The sequence below is a fragment of the Diadema setosum genome, chromosome 14 (genome assembly GCF_964275005.1).
Source record: "Diadema setosum chromosome 14, eeDiaSeto1, whole genome shotgun sequence".
In the NCBI taxonomy this organism is placed as follows: domain Eukaryota; kingdom Metazoa; phylum Echinodermata; class Echinoidea; order Diadematoida; family Diadematidae; genus Diadema; species Diadema setosum.
The window spans coordinates 33,636,271-33,662,186 of NC_092698.1; the positions used below are offsets into that span (position 1 = coordinate 33,636,271).

A 25,916-nucleotide genomic window follows, 5' to 3' on the forward strand; every position below is an offset into this window, starting at 1 on the left:
TTTTGTAAGTGTGCAAACCCTCATTGAGATAGAATAGACTACTGTAGTATGGGAAGTAATGCCCACATATCATTTTTTTTCTGTTATTCAGTCACACACACATTCACTCAGATACATACATAAACACATCTTTACAATTACGTGCAAGACAAAAATAGACTCTGCACCTGTTATTGCCATTAAAGATCAAGCACTCGGATTGTCACATCTCATTGCAGAATAAGACTGTGTTTTGCGGACCCACTACGCAATTATCAAATGAAATGCAATACAGTGCTGCTGTTGGTGCGGCTGCACAGAAGCACATCTTATTTTACATAGTCACATAATCATAATAATTTGTTACATTTCATCTCTTTCACAACCACTTTCAAGCAAAGTAACATCTTTACAACCAATATTCCACACATTGTTATCAGGACCAGCAGGTCCGAAGATCTAAGATTAGCATCGCACGCATCTTGTCGTACAATAATGTAAAGACCAGTAGTCCGAAAGAGTCTCTAAAAATAAGTTTACAGGTACATATGAATAACAAATCTTGATAAAGTTTTCAACATAGCCTCTATGAATGAAAACAAAACAAAACAAAAATATGATATTGGTAGATCCTCTCAGTTTTGTGATACTTTTTTTTTTCAGTGTAATAAATCACTCCCAGCAAAATATAATGCCATCTTTTAAAATTTCTCATTAATATCAAATATACAGATGTACGCTATATACATTACAAGGTGATAACAGAGTGAGCACTGACTTCAAGAATTCTAATATCTTCAAATCTGGTACTGTCACAACACTTCAAAAGGGATCTGACTAAATAGAATTTGATCAAATATATATTTCATATACAGCATTCATTCTTTGGTATCAGTCAAAGAAATGTGTCTTCTTTATTTTGAGGTAATACAAGATTCGGACGGATAGATTTTTGATTTTGTGTTTTTTATTTTTGTGAATTCATACTGCCCAGTGATTGCTTCTGTCAATGACGATGTAGAGGTATTTGTGGTACATTTTGTTGTCACTTGCATCCAGTGACATTTCTGAGGAAGCATTAATGAAAAATTCAATCTGGCATCATACAACATTGCTACGATGTTTCAGTTCATTTATCATGTTCAGCAAAGGAGTATGCGTGTCTTACACCTCCCATTCATTCATGCTCCCTTGTGAAGACAGTAAGTTTTTACACCATGAAAGACTTTTCAAGGAAAACATTGTGATAGATATTCCTTTCACCCTATTTAGTGAAGAATCATGATGCAATCACAGAAATCACAGAAAAACAATTTTCTGTGTCAGTTCATAACATGTACCATGATCGTAAAAGCTATGTAGTGCCTGAAACAGTACTAGTATTCATTTTTGTAATGTAGCAGAGATAAATAAAGGCAGAATGCAACTCTCCAGTTCATCTTGGCTGGAATGTTCCCCCAGACCCACAGCTGTTTACATAATGGCGCACACTGATGAGCTGGTTTCTTCTGTTCGTCAGACAAAACAAATTGTACAATTGAATATGGTTAAAAACATTAAAACAACAAAAGACACACACAAAGACAAAAGCAAGCTTACACAATAATAATTACATGTACTGCAGCACATAACACCTAGAGTTGAGTGCACACGAACAGAATCACAGTTGGAGATATACATATATTATATGACCTATATAGATACCAATGTGTGATTGGTCGAAATGCTGTCACGTGACCATGTTCACAAGGATGAAAAGCGTTATATTTCATAACATGACGTAAATTACGTACAATAATGGAATATAACAGCGACTACGTTAAACAAATGGCGTTATATCTGGAGGGGTGACGTAATCAAAAATCAATTGTTATGATGCGAGCAACATACACAGAGACGCTTTGCACACACACACACATACTTACGAATGTAATCGTGACCGGTCGACCGACCACACGCACCATACCACTTACGTTTACAGAATGCGCTAGCGGTAATGAGCATCACACTGACACACGCTAGAACACTGTAAGCGCAAATTACGAAATTGCAACTGATTTGTTTTAGTCAAACTGGCATGGCAGCTTTGATGAGCAGCTGCCCTTCGCTTGTGAGAGAGAAAGAATTGTTGTCCTGATAGCTCCTACTCTAATCAATGTTAGACAGTCGTGACAGGAAAGCCAAAGGATTTCCCATGACATTACCAGAGCCTGAACTGAGTAAGTTTTTATGCTACTTGTACTAGCGCAGGACCTGGACCAGGGCCAGGTCCGTAGTCTAAACAGCTCTTGTACCAGTGACCGCAGGCAGAAGAGATTAGGCCCTACATTATCAGAAAGTTCACATTCTCATACATCACCACAAACAAAATGTCAACAAGCTTGCTTTACCCAGACCAAAAGCGGCATTTGGTCTAGTCTTCTACAATTTTTACATCTCTCATTACAAAATCTGGCTCTACCGCTACGAAACTAGGCCCTACGTACGATTGATTAACGACTGTTCTAGAAATTACTTTGTGATAAACAGGCAACGGTCGTACTCCACGGAAGAACGAATTCCCGGTAGGCCTACGTGAAAGCCATCGGAGTTAGATCTACGTATCAAAAGGTTACTTGTGGCTCGATTGAATACCACTGGCACTAGCGCACTGTTGTCATGCGGTACGCGCGTTCATGCAAAGGAGTAGTGTTTCTAGACCTAGTCGTTTTGCTTTAGGGCCTATACAGCAGTTTATTTCTTGTACTGTAGGTCATATAATATAACAGATATTGACTTTTTCCTTCGGTAGGAATATAACATTTAATTTCCCTTGGGAAGTTATATTTTTGTCTCGGAATACTATATTTTTCCTCAGCGCTACGCGCTTCGGAAAAATATAATAATCCTCGACAAAAATATAACTTCCCGCGAGGATCTCAAATGTTATATTCCATCTCTGGTAAGTCAATATCTGTATAATATTTCAGTCGCGCCTGATAACTTCTCACGCTATTCATCGTTTGATGGATATACACATTCATGAGCATGAATCTTATCTGGAGTTGATTGCATACTGCATCTCAGCACTACAGAATGTACAATACTCCTTGCATAGGGTTGGACTTATGCTAGAAGAAGGCAAAGATAGAAGAAAAAGAACAAACAGAAGAAGAAAATGCAAAAGAAGAACACAAAAAGCTGGAAGAAGATGAAACAGATGGAGAGACAGACGAGGAAGATAAAGAGGAAAACAATAGAAAACAAAGACATGGAGAAAGAAGGAGAAGCAGACGGAGAGGGAGAGAAGGATGATGAAAAGGAAGATGAAGAAGGAGATGCAAACAAAGATGAAGGGGAGGGAGATGATGCGGTGATAAAGAAGCTTGAGGATAGCAGAAAAATGTGAACTTACTTCCTCCAGCAGCCCTGGGCTCTGGAGCGGAGGACCCACGGGGCTCCTTCAGGATCCCTGCAATGATCTTGTCAGCCACCATGTGGTTGGATGCCACCAGGACTCCCTTGATGACCTGTGTCGGGATGCTTCTATGACCACTCTGCTCAGCAGCATCCAACATCTTCTTCAGCAAGGCCTGAGGGTGAGACATAGTGAGCAAGGAAAATAAGGACAGGGGAGGGGGATGAGTCTAGAAGTATGGATGTGTACCATCATTATAGAAGTAGACGGACTTACTCCAATGGGTTGTTCGTTTGAGCCTGTGTTTTTTAGAGCATTATTACATTCCTGCTTCTCAGCTGATGACAGTTCGGGTCATTGCAACATTGCACGGTTAATCTAAATCAAAATTTACTGAGGAAATTCAAAGAAGACAAGGAAAAGTAGAAATTACGCGGTGCGTAATATATGTCCCCGCCATAAGTAGCATTTAGTAGCAAAATGTACAATATAGGTAAAAAGATCAAGGTCAAAGGTCAAAGAAGTCAAAGGTCAAAATTCTATGTAGAAGTTTTGAAGCCCTCACCTAGTGCCATCACATAAAGCAAACAGAATCGAAATCCGGTTAGAAATGGCGAAGGAGTAGCATTTTGTAGCCAATGTACAATATAGGTAAAAAATCAAGGTCAAAGGTCAAAGAAGTCAAAGGACAAAATTCTGTGTAGAAGTTTTGAAGCCCTCACCTAGTGCCATCACATAAAGCAAACGGAATCAAAATTGGGTTAGAAATGGCGAAGGAGTAGCATTTGGTAGCAAAATGTACAATACAGGTCAAAAATCAAGGTCAAAGGTCAAAGAAGTCAAAGGTCAAAATTCTGTGTAGAAGTTTTGAAGCCCTCACCTAGTGCCATCACTTAAAGCAAACGGAATTGAAATCGGGTTACAAATGGCGAAGGAGTAGCATTTTGAAGAAAAATGTACGATATAGGTCAAAAATCAAGGTCAAAGGTCAAAGAAGTCAAAGGTCAAAATTCTGTGTAGAAGTTTTGAAGCCCTCACCTAGTGCCATCACATAAAGCAAACGGAATCGAAATCGGGTTAGAAATGGCGAAGGAATAGCATTTTGTAGGCAATGTACAATATAGGTCAAAAATCAAGGTCAAAGGTCAAAGAAGTCAAAGGTCAAAATTCTGTGTAGAAGTTTTGAAGCCCTCACCTAGTGCCATCATACAAAGCAAACGGAATCAAAATCGGGTTAGAAATGGCGAAGGAGTAGCATTTTGAAGCAAAATGTACAATATAGGTCAAAGGTCAAGGTCAAAGGTCACAACTGAAATTCTGTATAGAAGTTTCAAAGCTCCCACGTAGTGCTATCATATAAAGCAAACAGAATCAAAATCGGGTTAGAAATGGCGAAGGAGTAGCATTTTGAACATTTTGATCACACACGGACACACGGACGGACAGACGGACAGACGGACACACGGACACACAGACACACACACGTACGGAGCCCGTTTCATAGTCCCCTGCTCGAACTCGTTCGGCGGGGACAAAAATGGCTGTAAAACGAACATACTGTATCTGTGAAGCTTGTTTTCTGATTTCTTTTCAGCTTATGAACCACTTGTCAAGATTCTTTCACTGTTAATGAGTGAAGAGGGTCACATGAGTGACAGGGATGACTAATACTCACCATCTTCATGTCCATGCGTTCCTGCTTCTTCTTGTAGATCGCCAGTTGGAAGTGGTGCGCCACCTTGTTTGAATCTACAGTCTGGGGGACATGTAGGAAGTGACAAAAAAAATGATGTTATTAAAGGTGCTAATCAATAACAAGGTCTTATTTACCCAGGGTAGCCTCTTCAGTGTTACCACTGCTCTACCAGAGGGCCCTGCCATTATTATTACCTTAGCATCGCCAGGTACCCATTTATACACCTGGGTCGAGAGGGACATTGGGAGCCAGGAGTCTTATCCACTATGCCACAGCACCCCCATGTAAATTGACACTTGAGAACCACCCCATTTCCATGATAAGAGACTTTGACATCTCCTTATAGCACAACCCTAACTTCTTACTTTTATGCAAGAAACTATTTTTTTCTAATGGTGGCCTGATCAAGCCACCAAAACATATCTCTTCCTAAAAGTGGTGGCCTGATATCTATTTCTGGTGGCCTGGGCCACTGCTATTGTCTAGCGTTGTGTTATAGTAGCCTTTATTTTCTTATTTTCAGCATATAACAGTGTCATGTGCAGGTGATAAATTTTTGGTATTACAGTTTTGAATGTGACCCAAGAGCAAAATAGATTGTAAAGTTCTCCCAGGATATAAAACAATAGTCACAGATAATATTACTGTCACCTGTGGATATGTAATGCAATATGTTTATAAGTGTTTCCACCATACTCTTACCACAGCCTGCTGAAAGAAACTGTGCATGATTTTGAGCTGGTAAAATGCTTCAATAGTGCATTTTTGTTAGCTAGCTCATGGGGCTGTTAACAGCTGCGTCAATTTGCTTTGCATTGAATACTTTATCAGGATAGAATATCAGTTAGGAAAGAGAGCTGGCATTGAATCCAGACACAAGAAGCCATAAAGTAAAACCACAAGAGGGGAACAAAGACAAAGAGACAAACTACAACTAATTAGTATGCCCGTTTTTTTAAAACAAAATATTTTTCTTTCTTTTTTTCTTAAGAAAAAGAGTGCTTTAAAGTAAATGCCTTGAATATTAAATACAGCACATGAAAACTAGACCTCCTAAAGCATAAGAAGCCTTTTATCTAACACCAAAAGGAGTGAATATACTCATCCGAGCAAAAGTGTGTGCATTTGTGCATTCATAATTGGTGCAACTGATTTGGGGCATTAACTGATTTGTACTGAGACAGTGTTCACTATTTTAAATGCAGCATAAATGATTGATTATTCCTTCTTTCTTTGCTCACTCTCCCCGCGTTCACATTGGTCCCCGCAACGCGGGGACAGCCACAAGAGATCTTATCTTTTTTACGACTGACCGTTCATATTGGTATCTCATCTGTCCCCGAGCTGTGGGGGCATTTTGGGGCTTGGAGCGAGCTCTGCCACTTGAATCCAGGCATAGCGCATGCGCACATTTGATGACCACAGCTGGACGCTATCAATTGCGCCCCAAGGTCACTCTCCCCTCCAAATCTTGTCCCCGTACCCGACTTGCTTCGCGGGGACGAGGGGACAAGTCCCAGCGAGCGTTCACATTATGGTTTTTGAGGAGAAAGTCCCACAGCTCGGGACTTTCCCCGCGTCGAGGGGACCAATGTGAACGCGGGGTCTGTCACTTTTTTTCTACTTTATTAACATTCTTTAGTATGTCCATATCAGCGGTATGGATTATGATTTATCAGGTAATCTTAAAATCTACCACTGGAATTACATATAATATTTGACTTTGCATCGGAGGTAGAGAAAATTTTTGAGCAAGGATCTGCGGGATGTCTTTCAAAGCGAAATGTGATAATCTTGGGTGGGTTATCTATTGTAATAATGACAAAGAATCAGCGGCGGCATCTCAGCAAACCACACAGTTCATATTTACTGCGGCACTTAGATTGAGGTAGTTCGCACCAACAAGTGCTCTGTGCTGGCAAACTGATTACCTCTTATCCTCTTGCATAGCAAACACAACCCTTCGCTAACTCTGCCCCCTTTGCAATCAACGATCACTTGTGAATTTAGTCGAACAAACTGTGATTATCCAACATTAATAATGTTATTTTTCCTTGACATTCAACAATCCAGTGGCATCACAATGAAACAATGATGCACTACCTACTCATCAATCAACGAAATCAACAACCAAGCGGTGCTATTTCTTTAGAGCCCTTCAAGCACCATGAGGTTGTGGCAAGGCCTTCTACAAAAACAGCCATCATAACTCTTCTTAGAAGTACACCTATTACAAACTTTTTACATAAGAAATATCACCAGTGACTGAACAGTCAACACCTAGGAAGATTCATGCAACTGAAAATAATTTCATCTGTGTGTATTCAGCCAAAGACAAAAATCCAAATAATTCCAAATATTTAGAATAGAGAATTTCATGAAAGTCATCATACTTGTTGATGAACACTGAGATACACTATCAAGACAGCAGTGCATGGTTATGACACAAGGGCAAAATCACAGCAAACATCTCTGACATGAATGTCATCTGTTAATCACTCATCCACCATAAGTCATAAGAAAAAGAAAAAACAGAAAAAGAAATCAGACTAAAACTTACAAAAGGATTCCCGTCTGGAGACTAATAGGAAGTATTATGGAATCAGTGAAAATGGATTACAGAAATGTCTATCACATCAGTACCATAATAATGATAAAAGTTAGAATAGGGACTATTTGTATAGCGCTCATGTCCATCTTTCGGTGCTCATGGCACTAAAATCAAATATATAAACAATGCACTGCCAGAATTGTAAGAGTAAAAAATGACTATAACTTAGAACAGTGACACACATCAAGCATTTCCTATGTTTTGACAAAAATCCAGACTCCAATATTGCCAAAATATTAATCAAACTTATTATTACCTCATGTTACACTTATGATCTTATGTCTTGAACAATCAAAGTTGAATAGGATATTTGTCTTTATCAATGCAGCAGGATATAAAAGGACAGTTTATTTGTTTTTAATTCCCAAAATATGTAATTAGAACATGCAAGTAGTGCATATTCTTTCATTAATCAAAGAGGGTTACAGAAAACTACAAAGTTACAGTCACCTTAACATTTTGAAAACTGTGTCATGTGTCAAGTTTTCTACAGGCAGAGAGAAAAAGGGGTCAACACATAATAATTTACTCAGGAATTACAAGGAGCAGAAAAAAGAGAATAGGGAAAAGATCCCTAAAATATCAAACAGAAATAATCTGAGTTTACATATTCAATGAAACATGCCATCACTTTCAGTTCTATCAGTCTAGCAGTACAAACGAGATGTAACATGCTGCAAAGTGCTCTGAGCAACATGGCATGGAGAAGAAGTGTTTTGTAACAAACGATTGTATCATTACCATGCTATACTGTACAAAGGAACATGAAATCAAATAAAAACAATCAGCTGCTAACTTCTACCAAAAAACAACAACAAAGCCATAGCGACGCAAAGTTCTTTCACCTTCTCGATGGCCGCCACGGACGACGAAGACGCACCCTTGGCCAGCGTCTCGGACATGTTGATCTGCTTGGTGTTGAGATTCTTGGTCCGGCTGGACGTTTTGGGTTCCTGCCTGCCCCACACCTGTATCGTCAGCATGCCGTTCTGGAGGTAGTCCACCAGCTGGGAGGTCGCAACCTGAAAGTTGTAGAACTTCCGGTAGTTGAAATCCGAGCTGCCGGCACTGTCCTTGCAGTCAGTCTTGTTCTCCTCGTTGTCGAGGTACATCTTGTACATGCAGAACACGTCCTGTGGACGACAATAAAGAAGGCGGCAACATTTAGCTCTCTAAGGAAATCATACTTGATCTCTAGTCGGTTATGTTGGCTTTGCAGCGCTATGATAAGTCATAACGTGACAAATGATTGCAACATGAGAGGCAAATGTAGCTTACAATTCATATACAACACAACAAAGGACATACCACAGTGACAGCAAAAAGGATGATGATAATCATAAAGATGATAATGCTGATTATGATGATTATCATCATCTATCATCATCAACATCACTATCAGCAGCAGCAAAATTATTATCATCTATCATCATTATCATTATTATTACCACTCTCTCCTCCCCCACTTTACCACATGAGAAACAAACAGACACGTACCTAAAGGCAATGGCATATGAAATCTTCAGTTTTGTTTCATTTTTTTTTTCCAAACTGCTAGATGTATTTCAACCAACCTCTAGCAAGGAACACCAAACCACTTTACTCAGGAACCTCAACTTGTTTCTTACCTGAAATGTTTTAAAATGGTAATTTACCACCACAATGTTAAAAAGAATGATGTTTTTTTTTTTTAAATCAAAAGGGGAAAATATATCACACAAGAACTACCAAAAAAAAAGAAAGAAAAGAAATAAAACCACACACACAAAGCCATTACCTTGTACTTATTTGGGATTCCAGTGACTGCTCTTATCTTCACAACAAAGTTCACACATCGTCCAATCAGCTCCTTGGGGTCATCCACGAAGACATCATCAGCCTCTGTGAGTTCCTTGCCATTGCTATCACAGGGAACGATCTCAACGTCGAGCAGACCTTGTTGCTTACCACGGTAATCGCTGACCTCGATGGACTCCTTGGTTTCAATCTGTAATGTGGTGGAAGAGAAGTTGCTGGTGGTGATTTTGATATCATTAATTTCTTTTTCATTCTGACAGCAAATTGGTAATGAGGGCCAAACCAATTTTGAAATATCTTCTGGCGAGCCTGCCTCGGTATGTTGAGCAGGCTTCTCAACAGCAGCCAGAGAAGAAAATTTGCCAAGCTACTGGTTCAGCTGAAATATCTGGCTGGGTTTAATTAGTGTTATCTGCTTGTGTGTGTGTGACTGGTACAACTAAAGAATGGCTACAAGCTATAAAATAAGTCTATATCTCCAAAGAGAAGAAATATGACAACTGTAATGGCAGACGACAAAACTAGTATTGCTCTTGTTAAAAGTGTTGGGACACAGTTCATTTCTTTGGAGTCTACACCTCAAGAATCTTTAACGACAGGCAAACTGCAATATCAGCAGAGAGGCAGTACCTCTGCAACTACATGAGATGGGAGCAAATTCTAATGCTAACACTTTACACTAATACAAACACAAACACTAAAACCACTCCTTTCATCAAGGTTGTCACTGACCATGTATGCGAGACTCTGGAGGTAGACATTGACCACTCCAATCTGGACCTTGGTGTCAAGGGGCTCGGTGAAAGGATCCTTCTCCTGTTCATATCAGACATAAATGAGTGGGAAACGAAAGAAGAATCAGACAAATGATAGCATGTCACTACATTTGTAAGTTCAGAAACTGAATGCAGATCATGGACACATTTTTATCATGAAGATCCCCAATCATTATCTTTTGTAAGATGAGTGCTTGAAAATAGAACTCACGTTTCCCAAACAAATCTACTTTCTTTATATTTCAACATACAGAACATCTCTGCTACATAAGATAAGCTAAAGATAGTACAAAATGCAGAAAGAGTTGTTGAAGAGAGTAAGATGCAAACTGAAGTCAATAGAACAAAGGAGAACTTACATCAGGCAGCTGCCAGTCAGATCCCTCAGCAAAGTTCTGGTACATCTCCTGCATTAGGTACTTTCTCCTGACAAACTTATCCCTTGGCCAGATGTACTCCAGCTCGTTCTCCAGGTTTCGCACTTTCACACAGACCTGGCAACATCACAATAATCAGCTCAGATTAGTGCTTGTTACAAAAAAAAAAAAAAAAAAAAATGTGTGAAATTACATAAGTGGCTGGTAACACACACTCCTTCATATTCTTGAGGATATACATGCACCTAAACAAGCTAACAAAAATACAAACTGAGTTGTTATCAAACATGCATTAGCCTGTGATATTTGCTTAGTTCTTTAATCTGGCCATATATGGAAACAAAATAAGTTCTACTTTTGGAGAGAGGCACAATGCAAGATGGGCCCCATGTTTCCACATACATTTGTAGAGTGACATGTTTTCAATATGCATTTAGATGTGATTTGCAGTGTAGTGGCTTTATCTAGCAAGTCTACAGAGCAAAAATGACATTGATGATAATATTGATGGTCATGCTGCTGCTGCTGTTGATAAAGTTTATCATGGAAATGATAATCACAATAAAAATTATAGTAAGAATAACAACAATTTATGATGCTAGCAACAATGACAATACTAGTAACAACAACTTACAATGCTAGTAACAACAGTCAGATTAATGCCAGTTGTTTCCTTATGGCCGGTGTATACCACACACTTTTAACTTACCTCTGTGCGACCATGAGTGAGCCCCCTGGACTTGGGCGACATGACGATGACCTCAAACTTGACCTTCCTGTCCAGCTCTTCACTGATGGCGTTGGCTTCCTCGACCAGTGGGATCATCTCTACCAGCTCTTCCTGGAGCAACAGGTCCTCTGCAGCAGACAAAACATTTACATTCACCCATTGAGGACAGACTGATTTTGCTACAACATGCATTTCCCATAGACACTTGCCCGAGTATACTGAGGACTTGTCTGCAACGGGTTAAGGGGATGGTGCAGTTACCGTTGAAACAGGGCTTCAGGTTTCCTTTGCTTTTTGATGATGATCTTTTTTATATGGTTTCTTTTTTTAATAATGAGAAACTTCTTATGAAATATGAGGTAAATAGCATAAAATTCTAATAGGAATTCAAAGTTTCTTCGATGAAAATTGGTTTTGAAATGGCCAAGACATCCAAAACAAAGTGATCATCATAAAAGATTGGACCCACCTTTTATTAGGATCACATCGTTTTACTTTATTTTTGGAAATCTCAACCATTTCAAAACCAATTCTCATCAAATACACTTTGAATTCCTCTTAGAATTGTATGGTCCTTATCACTTCATAAAGGGATTTCTAAGTATCTCACAAAAAGGTAAAAGCTGAATCCTCACCTCAACCAGTACTATGACATCCCTTATTTATCAATATAAGAATAGTGGGCTCCAGAACTGGAGAACCAACAGTAAGGCCCCCAAAAGAAAATTGTTGTATTCGCATAATCCACTCAACCCTAAAATATTTCAACCCTATACTTTTTTTCTTTTTTTTTTTTTTTTTGGGGGGGGGGAGGGTTAATTATCAACATTGTGCAGTACTGCTGAACTCCATGATCGCGAATTTAACCACTTGCGAAATTGTTGGGAAGTCCCGATTCACAAAAAATTAGACTCGCTAAATATATGGCGTATACTAAGAAAAGTGCACATACTTGGCAACACATAAAATATGATATACTAGCAAAAATGAATAATAGCCAATTGTAGTATTGTGTGGACCTTCCATGAGAATCAATGACAGCAAAGTCAAATCACCTCCTGATTTTTTGGAGGACATGTCAAATCCATTCTTCTGGGCAATCTCCTGCTGAGCCATCTCATATGTGACAACGCCATACGCAGAGGGTGTGGCAAGCTTGAGGGCCGGATGTTGGAACACATACAGGTGGTTGGACCCAAACATTATCCTGGGGGAGAAGAGAAGAAAAAAAAAAAAAAAAAAAAAAAAGGGTGATGGTTATAGGACATACCAGTACTTGACAATACGACTTTTAGTGGAAAACTTATTACCTTTATGTATATTGAATGGACTAAGAAAAATTTCACTTTGTTCAAACACTCCTACATGTAGACTCCATCCCTGGTGTAATCGGTATCAACGAGTTGAGCTAACAATGTCCGGTTCAGCCCTAGAAGTAGCCATCAGACTGTCTGTCTGTCTGTCTGTCTGTCTGTCTGTCTGTCTGTCTCACAAACACACACACACACACACACACACTCACCCACACACATACACACACATGCTGCATTGTCCAATCACTTTCTGCTCCTCACCTGTCATTATGGTCCAGTTCCTGCCTGGTGGTGATGGGGTCGCCGTTCACCAGCAGCTTTGCCTCTGGGCTGACCTTGTCGATGAACACCTTTCCTCCATCATTGGTGATCACTGCATGCTGCTTCTGGATGCTGTATGGTGTAACATTTGACATGAAGTAACGGTTTAATAATGTATACCAGTAAAACAAATTGTATATGTACGTATGATACATGTAATCATACATTTATCCATGTTGCGGTGAAAGAAGAACATGAAGACTGATTTACTGTATTCTAATTAGCTATGTCAAAACACAAAAAATGGTTATTTCTATTAACCCGTTGAGAATGAGCTGATTTTGATAAAACACACACTTCCCATAGACACCTGTGCGAGTATACTTGGGACAGGTCTTCAGTGGGTTAAGTGCTCCACGTGGGTGAAACTTTTCTTTCCTCCCCCTTTCCCCATATGTCAATTAGGTAACTATTTTCCTGAGCTGATACAATAAAGAATTTTTTCACTGACAAGAAATTCAAACGAGCCATCTACAGGAATATTTCAAGCAGGCATAAATACAGACGATAGGCCTTTGTTTCCTTCACTTTTCATGTAACACTCACTTTAGACCATTGAGGACAATCTCTGGTTTGACATCAGCCTTGTCGCTGCCAATGTTGTACTTGCCGGGGCCGAGGAGGTGCACGATCATACCGGTCAGGGCGGGGTCAACGTTGAGATTGTAGAAATGCGGGGTAGTCTTGCACGCCTCTTTCTTAGCCCTTTCTGAGTCATCTCCACTGTTTGCAGCCTGTAGGAACCATAGAGGAGGTAAGACATAGATTGAATAAAGCATACTGACTGCTGTGAAATGATTGAAGTATGCCAAATTGGGAACTTCTGTCCCTAAATCCCTGTTGCCAATTTAAAGATTATCTTGAACACTTATGGGATTAACATTTCCACAAAGGAAGTTGCTCAATGGAACTATATTTGTACTGTCTATCGTACAAAAACAAAGATGAAGTATAAAAAAAATAAAGATTTGTTGAAAAGATCTGCACTTTTTTTGGGGGAAAAAAAACCCAAATCTCTATGAGCATGCATGATGAAACTATTGCGCTTCACAGATTGCAAAGCAGTGCCTATACTCTGTACTCTTTTTCTGGCACTAAAAGTGCATTTTCTACATGCATCTGACATGTGAACCTTTGCCTGAGTACCACCAAAGTGTTAGATGTAAATATTAATAATCTGTACAGTCCTAGATATTCGATCCTATAGTGGCTGAAGAGTAAGTTTTGTGATCACCCAATGTCCACATCATAAACTACAACTTAAGTAGGCAAAATAACCTTATTGAATAGGTGGAAACAAATTTATAAGGAAAAGAGTTTACTAAGACAATTTCCTTCACTAATCTAATGTTACTTCATAAGTAAACAGTAACAGAGCTGTATGAAGAGCCATAAGATAAGCATAAAAGTAGAACAAGTGATAAATAAAACCTAAAATCATCAGTAAATGTAATAAATATTTATTATGACACCTTTGTAAGAAGAAAATCTAGATTTATTTTTGAATAGGCCTACCTTTAATTGCAAATGCTAGACGCATAAAACACAGTGATAAACAGACCAAAAAAAAAAAAAAAAAAAAACATGTCTTGCACATAAATAGTACCATAAATGATTTACAATGAATGAAAACCATGTAAGCTGTTTTACAGCAGGCTGACATGCGGATCATCCAAGAGCATGACCAGTGTATTCCTAGATGCCCCCTCCCAAACCTTTAGGGGGTGGGGTATAAAGAAGGTGATATTTCTATTACTTTGGATGTAAAATTTGCATTCACTCACATGAGCCTGTCTGAGTTTCTCTTCCCAAGTCTTCTTCATCTCCTCCATCTCCTTCTCGTTGTCAGCGAGACGGGCCTGCATCTCTTCCTCCAGCTCAGCCTTCATCCGCTCTTTCTCTGTGGGCCAAGAACAGGACCACTGACTATTACTCAATTGACCAGCTCACAATCACGACAAATTCTTCTTCTTTTTATTAAAATTCTTCTTCTTTTTATTAACTAATCTTTAATTTGTTGCCATGTGGGAAATGTCTGATTTGCATAGTTCATGCCCCATCTACGAAATATCCTTAATGCACGTTCTATATTCCAGTTTCCTCAAGAGAGCAACTTCTTTGTGTTCATGTGTCCAGAGTTAAATGAAACTAATAAAAGTATTTTGTGAGCCATGCAAGAATGGCTACATATATAGCTGTTTGGATCATATTCACTGATCTGCTAGAGGACACTTTGGACTAACTCACACTTCCACTTAATGTTACAGTTAAAAAGAAGGTACACCAAACAACTAATAAGCCACAAGGATTTACACATTGGTCATAAAATGATGAACTGATGCCAAGCTGCACTTTCTTGATACTGTATACGCCATATATTTCGCGAGTCTAAATTTTCGTGAATCGGGAATTCCTGGTGATTTCGCAAGTGGTTAAATTCGCGATCGTGGAGTCCTGTACTCAACAGAGAAGTCTACACATGTACGTCACATTCACATTGGGATCAGACAAAGTCAACATTTTCGCGTGTCTTTAATTTCGCGAATAGCACCTAACTCGCGAAATTCGCAAAAATAAAAACCTCGCGAAATATTCGGCGTATACAGTACTTGAGCTGCAACTGAAAAAAAAAAATCATGATTCCTTTTTTTCTGCTCACATTTTGGATACTTACAAGCAAACAACAGTTACAATGCACAACAGCAAAACACAAAGATCTATATCATCATTTCAACAAGACTCTGCTCACTCATTTTTTTTTTTTTCAACAGAAGTTAATAAATCAACTTGGAAACACAGAACAAGGAGAAGTGTATGGGGGGTGGAGTGGGATGAGAGGTGTCGGGAAGAAATACATCAATTTAGGATGTGAAACTGCTGCATTACAGAAATTTTGGGGAAAAACCACAAAATACCTTTGTAAGATATTCACCTCCAACTTGTGGTAATGAAATGAAATTAGGGTCAAAGGGGACATACAAGCACCACAATGTCACAATTTTATTTACCCTTATGCCATGCTTCATCTACAAAACACAACATCCAACTACACAGAACATGTTTGTGACACAGTATAGCTGCTTTATTGTCTATGCCAAATATTTCAGAGGGGTTCTCTGTTTTTGTGAATCAATTAAATACTGATAATTGAGATTCACAAATTAACAAGCCAGAGTACTAACACAATATACAACAATGAAATACAATTACTGTATGTACTACTACTGTAATACTACTACTGTATGTAGATACTGTCCATGAAACATACAACTAGTGGCAGCAACACTGGAATATCCATGCTTACTACAACAGTTCTTGATCATTAATCTAACCTCTGGCAAATTTGTCTTTCACATCCCAATATACACAAACAAAAAATGTTCATAATACAAAAGTAACGATTATGCAAAATATTTGGCATAGACAGTGGACACAAAACACAAGATGTGTGCTGTGAGAAACAACATGGAAACCAGAGAAAGGGAAAGGTAAGCTGTTGTGAAATACTGCTAGAGCACAATGAGTGATTTCTTCTTGATTTGCTGTACGAGGTGAAAACAAAGCAATTTTTGTGCAAACAAATTGTTGTGTAATTTACCTGCTTCAATTTCTGTCAATGCAGGAGACAGAGGTTAATGTTGGCAAGAGGCGGAAAGATGCAAAAATCAGAACAATGCACAAGTCAGTGACCTAGTGACTCAAAGATCACACCTAAAAGACTGTAACTTCAGTAATGTTTACTTACAGGATGTTTATCATGTGTACTAAATCAAACTGTATGTATAATTAGTTGATTGTACATTTCCATGTTGACCTAATAGCAAAGACTTTACACCCACTCATTACAGGATATTTGTTTGTGTTTTTGTTTGTTTGTATAATTTGATATCCTCTTTCATAAAATATGCCAAACAAAGCTTTCATGAATTGAAAATGAGGTACTTTAAAACATAGCAAACATATCAGATTTTCATTCACATTTAATACCATACACTCAGAATTTCAAATTTTAATGGGCTCCATATGTAACTTTTTGCATCAATCAACTTTTACAATTTTCTTCTATCAAAGACAACATCAAAACAGATCAAACAGCTTGTTCAGTTTTAAGTGGGTGAAGGAGAGAGAGAGAGCAATAGTCTTGTTTAATTTTGTTATGTCTTCTCGTTTTTTTTTGTTTTGCTTTTTTTTTGGGGGGGGGGGGAATGGGAGGTGTAATCATTTTCACTACCTTAAGATTGTTTTTCTAATTTGGAGTTTTGAGGTTCGACTACTGACCTTCTTCTGTCATCCCAGCAGTGTCCGAGTCGCTGGGGGCGATGGCGGATATCCCACCCTTCTTGATAGCCTCCATTAGGCGGGCATTCTCTTCCTTCAGCTCCCGGATCAGCTTCTCCGTCGGGTCCTCATTCACCATGGCAACGGTCTTGATCTGCTTGGCTCTGTCAGCTGGTGAGGGCAGCAGATAAAGGACAGATGGATGAAATAGTTTGCACCATCTTTTTTCTTTTTCTGGATGTGTTTCTAATCAGTTCATGCCATCACTTTGCGTAGTTTTTGTCACTCCCCACATGCCAAATATTATTTCTTATTTTTGAGCTCTTCAATTAAACCAGTATTTTGTCTGTCCTCTTATACTGTACATCACAACTCAAAGGCTCACCTTAGACACCTTAGATGTTGTAACCATCTGCTTCAACATCTTTGACTCTCTAAAATTCATTTAGATTTTGATTCGATACATTTGGATAAATCCTTGTTTGGATAAGATCACACTTATCATCTGATTCCACCCACACAGGTGGACACTTGTGGAGATGCATATATGCTGTGTTGATCTCAAAGACATTTGACATCAAAACCTCTGGGGTCCATTTCATGAAAGTCTTATGAGAGGCTTCATGTAATGGATTTGAAAGTCTCATATAGCTACATATGAGCGACTTTGGCTGTTCTGAATATATACAGACTTTTGATACGTGATGACTTCATGAAATGGACCCAAGGAAAAGTTTCTCACCATATCGGAGTGTCGAGAGGGTTTCCTCGTAGTTGATGTCAGCGGGAGAGAGGGCGGCCACCATGACGGTCTTGCTGTTGCCTCCCAAGGCATTCTTCAGCAGCTTAGTCAGTGCAGAGTCACGGAAGGGAACTACAGAGAAATGGGCACATAGTCATTCAAATTACTTCAAGGATGAATTTGTCATACTGTTTTGCCTTGCACGAGCTGAGCATCAAGTGTGTGATTCACACATACACATAGGCTTGATAGCACATAAAGACCCTACATGGCGAGTTTGCAGATCAATGAAATATGGCCCTAAATTATAACAATCTATATGTTGATTTAGGCTGTTTTAACCAGATCACATTCATTACGCTTCATTTTATTTCTCTTCTTGAATATGAACAATGTGATTCTTTCTACAGCATTGAAAACACAGCGAACTATATTCAAGAGACGGTATGTCAAGTATTCTTTGAAAAAATAGTCGATGACTTACTTTGGAACTAAGTCACAAAACGTATAACTGTTGTTTTCAGTGGGATTATAGTATATTTGTGTTTGCATTGATCATCTGATTATTATTTCAGTGAGCTGCTGATCCAGAAAATTTAGTTAAGAATGACTACATTTGTTTTTCACTTCCCTTTCTGCTAGTGTAAATTCGTTACAGCACATTTCCATTGGTTTTGCATAGAGACATCGACAACAGTAATTGAAATCAAATCAAATGTTGAATTGATAAGATATGACATTCCATCAAAACTGGTGCTAACCTTTGACATTCATTCCTTTGGCCTTGTCTGCCAGTGCTGCGATGCAGTTTCCGAGAGACGACAGGGACTTGTTGATAGCCGCACCCTCCTTCAGCCGATCCCCAGTGGCTCCCGTTGACTCAGCCCTCTCACTGGGTGAGAAAAAAGCAATGATAGAATGCATGACTTGGTGTGACTACAAAGAGGATGATTATGCAAACATATTGTTACCTGTGCTTACAGATTTGTTGTACTCAAGCTAGTTCATTAGCACCAAGGCGTGAGTAACTATTATGCTCCGACATTCATGAAATACATTCATCACAAATCAATGCCTACACCTACTCCAGGGACATATTCTACATCAATTTCAATGTCTACATCACACACATATCTTCTTTAGACCAGTTTTCCTAGACTGAAGTAAAAATTGCTGCAAATACAAGCCTTTGTATACAGAAAATTTCTACCTCACAGCTTTCTACACACAATCAAAGGTATCTTCCTTCTTGAAAGTTCATGTCGTTATACTTGCTAATTTACAAAACCTTTCAAACACTCTTCCTTACTGGTGTTGGCACACAGGCATGCTACGAAGTTTACATGATTCCTAAGCCATTCTGGTGACTCACCTTCCGGCCAAGTCCACAAGATTTGCAATGGATGTCTTGGCCATCTCCTGTCCTGCATCATTGATTGTCTTCTGCGTGAACGTGATGCTCATGATGGTGTGGGCACGGCTGCTGGTGGCGTTCATCTGGGTGGCAGCCACGGTCCGGTTTCGCATGCCCTCTTCATTACGGGCCTCAATCTCTGCATAGCTCTGCACTGGGGTGGCTCGTAGTTGCTCCACTGTTTGAGAGAGAAATAAACAATAACTTACTTCATCTCTCTTGCTACATTGCAGTGTTGCCTGAGTTTTGTGTTGTGCTTAAAATATTTTAAAATATTAACAGCAAGCTACATGTTAAGAGACAACAACTTCTGGTGCATTCCATGAATGCTTTTCATATTGTAAGTCATTCAAATATTTGTACATACAGATGTGTGAACTTATGTAAATAGAGGATATATATACAATCTACAATGTACGAGAATAAGCTTAACATAGCAACAACAATGAAAAAAGGCAAAGAAAGTTTAGCAGACTGCCTAAGGTACATGCAACATTATATCAAGCAGCAGTATTAGTATGTACAGGTGTGGTTTTTCAGATGCTAACACAGAAAACCAGCACCTGTTGTGCTACATGGGTCAAGGCGGGATGTCACAACGCTCTTGCAATGAGCAGCAAGTCATATCTATCTGATGCTGAGCCTCCTTTTCTGCTGACTCACCATAGAAGCCCTTCTTTGGGTGCTCCCTGATCTTCAGCCCTCCCTTCTTGTTGGAGGCGGGGTTGAGGAGGTCACGCACCTGCTCGTTGTAGATCTCCAGCAAGCTGCAGGTGACCTCATACTCTGCCTTGACCCCCTCACTCTTCTTCTGGTCTATCTCCTGGAAGATCTTGTCGCAAAATGTCGGCATGATACCTGAATGGCAGATGAGGAAATAAATATAATTGGTGACAGAATAATAACAATAATATCAAATTTATAAAAAGGTGCGGTATGCAAAATACTAAATGTATGTCCCTCATAAAAGACTCTAGAAGAACATAGCACAGTCCCCAGTTTTTTTACAAAGCTATTTCTATCTGTGTACAAAGAGACAAAGTAGATTACTTCTGCATTGTATTACCATGGTTTTAAGATGACAGAAATCATCAACTAGGGGCTTAAAAAAAAAAAATGTCTGTGTGACTCATTCCTTCATTCCAAATGAGGAAATTTTACACAGAATCATTTCTTGTCTTCAACAAAAAATTTGCCATAGGCAGTAATGAAAATTTGATAGAAAAACCAAGATATATCTCAGATGGTCATCATTGCTTACCACACATTCCTTACGGACATTCGTATCGATCACAATTTCCAAGACATTTTTTGTCCAATCGTGTTCAAATTTTCACTGATCCCTTACTTTTGTTTTCCCTATGGATATATTCAATCTCTGCCCATGTTTTATTCCTTTCACTTCCCCTAGTGCTTTATCAAGCACTGCCTCAATCATCATTATTCATACCTTTATTTTCGCCATATCCTTGCATAGAATAGGACTTTCCTGAACCTGTCTGGCCATAGGCAAACAAACAGGAGTTGTAGCCTGCCCAGGCGTTGGCCAGAACTCCACGGCCAAGATCCTCAAAGACCTTTTTCTGAGGTGGAGAAGTAGATGAAGATGAGGAAAGCAGGTAATCAGGAATGAGATTTTTCTGTATCTTTCATTCTGATGTGTATAATATGATACACCACTAAGTACATGTAAGGTACATCTCAGTAGGAATAAGTACATTGCAAGATAAAGTTTGTTCACCTCCAAATATCCTAATTTTTTCTGTCATGAGCAATGGAAAGGGGATCAGGAAAGGACATACTTTGAATATGCATAAAGTGTGTGAATTTACATACTTGCTATTGCTGAATCGTTTCTTATTTGCCTATATCTTAGATTATGAGACGGTAGTACAGCATGTACGTGTAATGAGTTCAGGATGCATGTGTTACTTTGCTTACAGCTTCTGTCAGCACTATGATCACAACCTGGAATGTGAAACCTGCATTCTTCATAGGAGATGCTAGAAGTTCTTTCTTAACCACTTCTTTGAGATTGGGCTTTTGAGAAGAAATGTATATACTGTAAAGACAAGTTATGGAAAAGTGTCTGATAATACAAGCCATGTGGTCTCCTGAAACTAGACTCCTCTAGAGCAATCAAGAACTCTAAATCAATCTATTCCATGCACAACGTGTACAGATAATCACAATCATGGTCGAAAACTGGAGGGACAGATGCACATGTCTATCTTGGTTGTGACCGCAGCTAAACTCATTTGAAAAGGAAAATGTCTTGCAAGTGGTTACACTCAATTTTTGAAAAGAAATTTATAAAGAGAATATACTACATGAATCTCAACACAGAAACAAAGAAGTAATGGAAATTATGAAGCATTTATACCTGGTCTGCATATTTGCTATTTGCCGGTGCCAAGTATCCATCGGGCGTGCTGGGTTCAACAAAGCCGTCATGTGACCAGTAGCTGAAGTCAAAGTTGAATTTGCGAGGCTCTTCGTTCTTGTCTTCAGGATTCCTGATGATTGTCGTGTTTCCATTCATAGCAATGATCAGCTCAGCATTGCGGGCCTTCTCTCTGGAGTTGTGCACTGGAGTTAAGGTCCAGCATTTATTTACCCATTCACTCTATCATGGATCTGCTAACATGCAGATTTTACATGCAATGTACGGTACGGATTATCATTCAAGTCTGTAAGCTTAAAGTTAACAGTTCTAAGCTGTAGAAAGTTTAAAATGAAGTTTATTTCAACAACACAGGGTAGCTGATCGAGCATAAAACATGAACTGAGATCTGCAATATCTCAGAATTGCAGTGAGGCATAAATTCTGTGTATAATCTGTCTTGTTGAAATCTGCCATATTGTGTGTCGGGGGAGGAAGCGGGGTAGAGTATTTGTAGGAATATTGTACAGCTGGGGGGTGTTTCATCAACGTTTGTCGGCACTGTCAACTTGAATCACCATAGTAACAGTCAGTGACCAGAGCATCTCAGCTAATCAAAACCAAGGATTTTGCTGAAATTGGTCAGCGGCGACAGTTGTCGGCGCTGACAAGCGTTGATGAAACACCCCCACTGGTCTTCGAAAAAAAGACCATAAAGCTATTAACCATTATATTGTACAAAATACTGCAACTTTTAATAGTAATAACCATCACAGATAGCAGAACTAACAAAAAGAAAGTTACATTGTACAATGTATTAAAATTTGTTTTGCTCTTGGGAAAGGAGCATACTTTTGTTTGTTTGTTTGTTCATTTTCCATCTGAGAAGATGGCTGGATAGCCCATATTCAGCTACGTTAAGCTGGTTCTCCATGGGGTCCAGTTCAAACATCAGAGATATTTTAAAAAGCGTTCCTTGTTGTATCTTCATATAAATGAATCGTATACATGTAACATTGTCACACATTGCTGTGGTATATTCTGGCTGCGAAGTGTTAATTTCAAAGGTTTAACTGTACGGTACTATAATCATGAGTGTAAGGTCACTTCCACACATGTATGGCCTGCTTCAATAGAAGTAATTTTAGCATCATTATTGTCTTTAGTTTACTGTAGCAGTGACCAAAATAAAAACAGCACTGCCTTGAAAACTGTTCATCTTTGATCATGAGTTCACATGGCTGTAGATGTGCAGTAAAATCTATCCAAGTATTTTTTTTTTTTTTTTAAATTCATGAAATATCGGTACCGGTTACAATACAATGTACCTCCACTACATGTACCTGAAAAATAAAATATGTTGTAGTTCTAGGTCTTGATACTTTTTTCTTCTTGTTTGTCACATTAATGTTTGGGAAGAATGGATATCAGTAACTGGTAGAAAGGACTCACTATTAATTACTTTTGTTGTTGGCAAGAAAATGCTGAAACTTGCCATCACCCAGAACCAGGAAGCGAAAAATCAATGAATCAATTTGGACAATTCACCCCACACACTGTAGTTGGTTGCTATCTCTCACTCCAGTCTCACTCTCAGTCTTATTTGCTACAAATTAAATCTTGGATGCAATCTCACTGCAGTAAACAAAGATAGAACACTCTAATGTTAGATCCTATTCAATCATTTGTCAAGTTTCAATGTATGATTGCTGGACAAATATAAATCGTTATACTCATGACAAATGGAAGCCATTATTACTACTACTAGACTGTGTATGTGCTAGTGCCACTGCACTGTAAACCTCAAAACATGGCTTGGACAATTATTCAGTCATAATTATCAGACCTTTTTTTTTTTTTTTTTTGATCACTGCAATAAAAAGTCTAAGTAGTATCGGCCCTATCTAAAGTATATTCATGTGAAACATAGCAATTCAACCATTGCATTAATCTGTAAACTTGAGAAGATTTGAAGTGTAAATTTACTGTTGTTAGAACACGAACATGCTAGTGCTAGGTAGGGCCTACGTACATACATGTACGCCACGGTATTATTGAATAGGTGGATTATCGATCGCTTGAAATTGAAAAGGATATGAATGGCCGCACTCTCACTGCTACTTTGACGCTTTCCTCCGACATCTTCGCAGCTTATATCCACCGAATTCTTAGCAAATTCCGTTTAGAAGCTTTTGAAGACTGTGAGATTGCAGTTGCACGGAGGTAGATGGCCTAGAACACGAGCAAATTACCTTTCCAATACTCTGCACGCAGTTTTAGGCAAGGGATTCGTCAGCCATTTTCCCCGTACCCATGTGTATGTTGTTTATAGTCATCGCTATAGAGACCCGTGCTAGCCGGGGCCAGCTGACGTACGAGCCTGAAAAGGCTCCCATTGTCCTGCTCAAAGGAGTTTGGTTGTCGGTAGGAAACACTGCGCGAGGCGCTAGGTGCATCTTCGTTGTTGACACTTCCGATATAAACTCTCTCTGAAAGGGTTTTTAATTGAATTCGATGTAGGCCGAGATGCAGTATGGGAGGGGCACATTTTAATCGGTCAAATATTCTTCTTCGTGCAAATTTCTCAAAAGTGCATAATGTGATGTTCTAACTACCAATCTATCGACGTATATTATGATTATAACTATTTATCTACTAGTACCTCTGCCAATAAATCCATAATCTCGATCTGTCTCCGTTCGATACCTTTACTGTTACCTCTTTATCTATATCTCTTTATATATCTCACCATGTGTGTACCATAATGTTTGTCAGTATCCTGTATCCATACTCAGCATAATTAGTAATCTGTACGCATTGATGAAAATATAAATGAAAATTATCAAAGAAAATGGGATTCCATCGGGATAGTGAAAAGTATAATATAGCACTCAAACGTGGTTTGCATCTTTCAATTTCCCATTCAGAGGACACTCTCTCACTTTATTACTTCAGTATAAAACATTCATAGAGACAGGGAGAAATGGGTACAACATCACTCTTTCGAGATCCTATTTGTGTATATCTGTTTGCGTATAGGCCCATCTGCATAGCAATCTTGGGAGCTCGTTGTTAAATAATGTCGCAATTTAATTTCGGAATCAGAATATACTTTTATTGTGAACAAGGACAGTGGAAGATTTTTACATTAACATGTAAATGTCTTGCTTCGAGAAAAAAAAATTATATTGTGTATGTTATATATCTTAAAAGATATGGCAAGTCGTTATGCATTTTTGTTAGGTGTTTGCTTTGTTTTCTTTTGATTTGTTTTTGTTTGTTTGGTTGGTTTTTTTTTTTTCCTGATATACTTTCTTCGTATTTGCAACAGTGCTCGTAATCGCATCAGTATGCAGGTGCCGTCTGTGAAGGCAAGTGCTGTTCGTTATTCCTAGGGACGGTAAATCCAAAAATGATTGAACCAATTAGGATTATCTCTTCCGAAACACTCAAATTCCGTTTAGCCTACCTCGATGTTAATCAAATATGTATATAATAGATTTTTACAATGAATTTATTTATCCGAACATTTGTGGCGTCATTCCTAAGTTCCTTAATCCGACAATGAAAAAAAAAAAAAAAGAAGAAGAAGAAGAAAAATCGCTATTCCGAAGTATCGTTAGTCCGTTAATGAAATGAGGTTCGTTAATCCTAAATTGAAAAGAAAGGTGATGCATAACGAAAAGTTCGGAATAATGAGATTTATTTCGTTTTCGGATTACGTTCCACTAAAACTTCGGAATAACGATTTTTTCGGACTAATTAATGTATTTTCGGAATAACGATTTTCTTTTTCATTTTCGGAATAACGAATCTTCAGAATAACGAACTGTATGCCCTCTGTCTTGTCATAGCGGAAATTATGGTTGACGCTTCTATGAGTTTCAATAATCATATAACATGGAAGTTATGACATGTTGAAGTTTCGCTATTTTTCTGGAAAACAGTCCTTGAACGGTCAATATGAATATGCAAATGGAAAGTGAGCTTGTCATCCCCTCACAACTTGCCATCATTATTTTGTACATCGCATAAAATGTTGAAATTACTTGTTTTTCATTCAAACGCAATTCCGCTCGAGGCTCAATCCTGATTTATATCT

At 38.6% G+C, this 25,916-nt stretch overlaps 1 protein-coding gene across 1 annotated transcript; it reads right to left on the reverse strand.

Annotated features, from left to right (window-relative positions):
* Window positions 1-840: 840 nt before the first annotated feature.
* On the reverse strand, window positions 841-21,997 carry LOC140237391 (kinesin-like protein KIF28). The gene is made up of 19 exons (XM_072317311.1): window positions 21,815-21,997; window positions 20,882-21,014; window positions 20,095-20,289; window positions 19,390-19,609; window positions 18,779-18,909; window positions 18,018-18,149; window positions 17,276-17,446; window positions 14,782-14,897; window positions 13,544-13,731; window positions 12,938-13,069; window positions 12,419-12,570; window positions 11,343-11,491; window positions 10,616-10,750; window positions 10,213-10,296; window positions 9,461-9,670; window positions 8,529-8,816; window positions 5,052-5,132; window positions 3,374-3,551; window positions 841-1,487 (listed from the first exon to the last, which is right to left on the reverse strand). Exons 1-19 carry the CDS (start codon window positions 21,971-21,973, stop codon window positions 1,453-1,455), a joined length of 2,889 nt encoding a protein of 962 aa, XP_072173412.1. The 5' UTR covers window positions 21,974-21,997; the 3' UTR covers window positions 841-1,452.
* Between the last annotated feature and the right edge of the window lie 3,919 nt (window positions 21,998-25,916).

What these genes read in the sequence shown, in the direction of transcription:
- LOC140237391 (XM_072317311.1), bottom strand. Translation starts at nt 21,973, where the DNA reads ATGAATGGAAACACGACAATCATCAGGAATCCTGAAGACAAGAACGAA. An exon ending in CTTGTGGACTTGGCCGGAAG is followed by an intron (nt 18,910 to 19,389) that starts GTGAGTCACCAG and finishes TTTCTCACCCAG; the next exon opens with TGAGAGGGCTGAGTCAACGG. An exon ending in AACGCATGGACATGAAGATG is followed by an intron (nt 3,552 to 5,051) that starts GTGAGTATTAGT and finishes TCTCACCCTCAG; the next exon opens with GCCTTGCTGAAGAAGATGTT.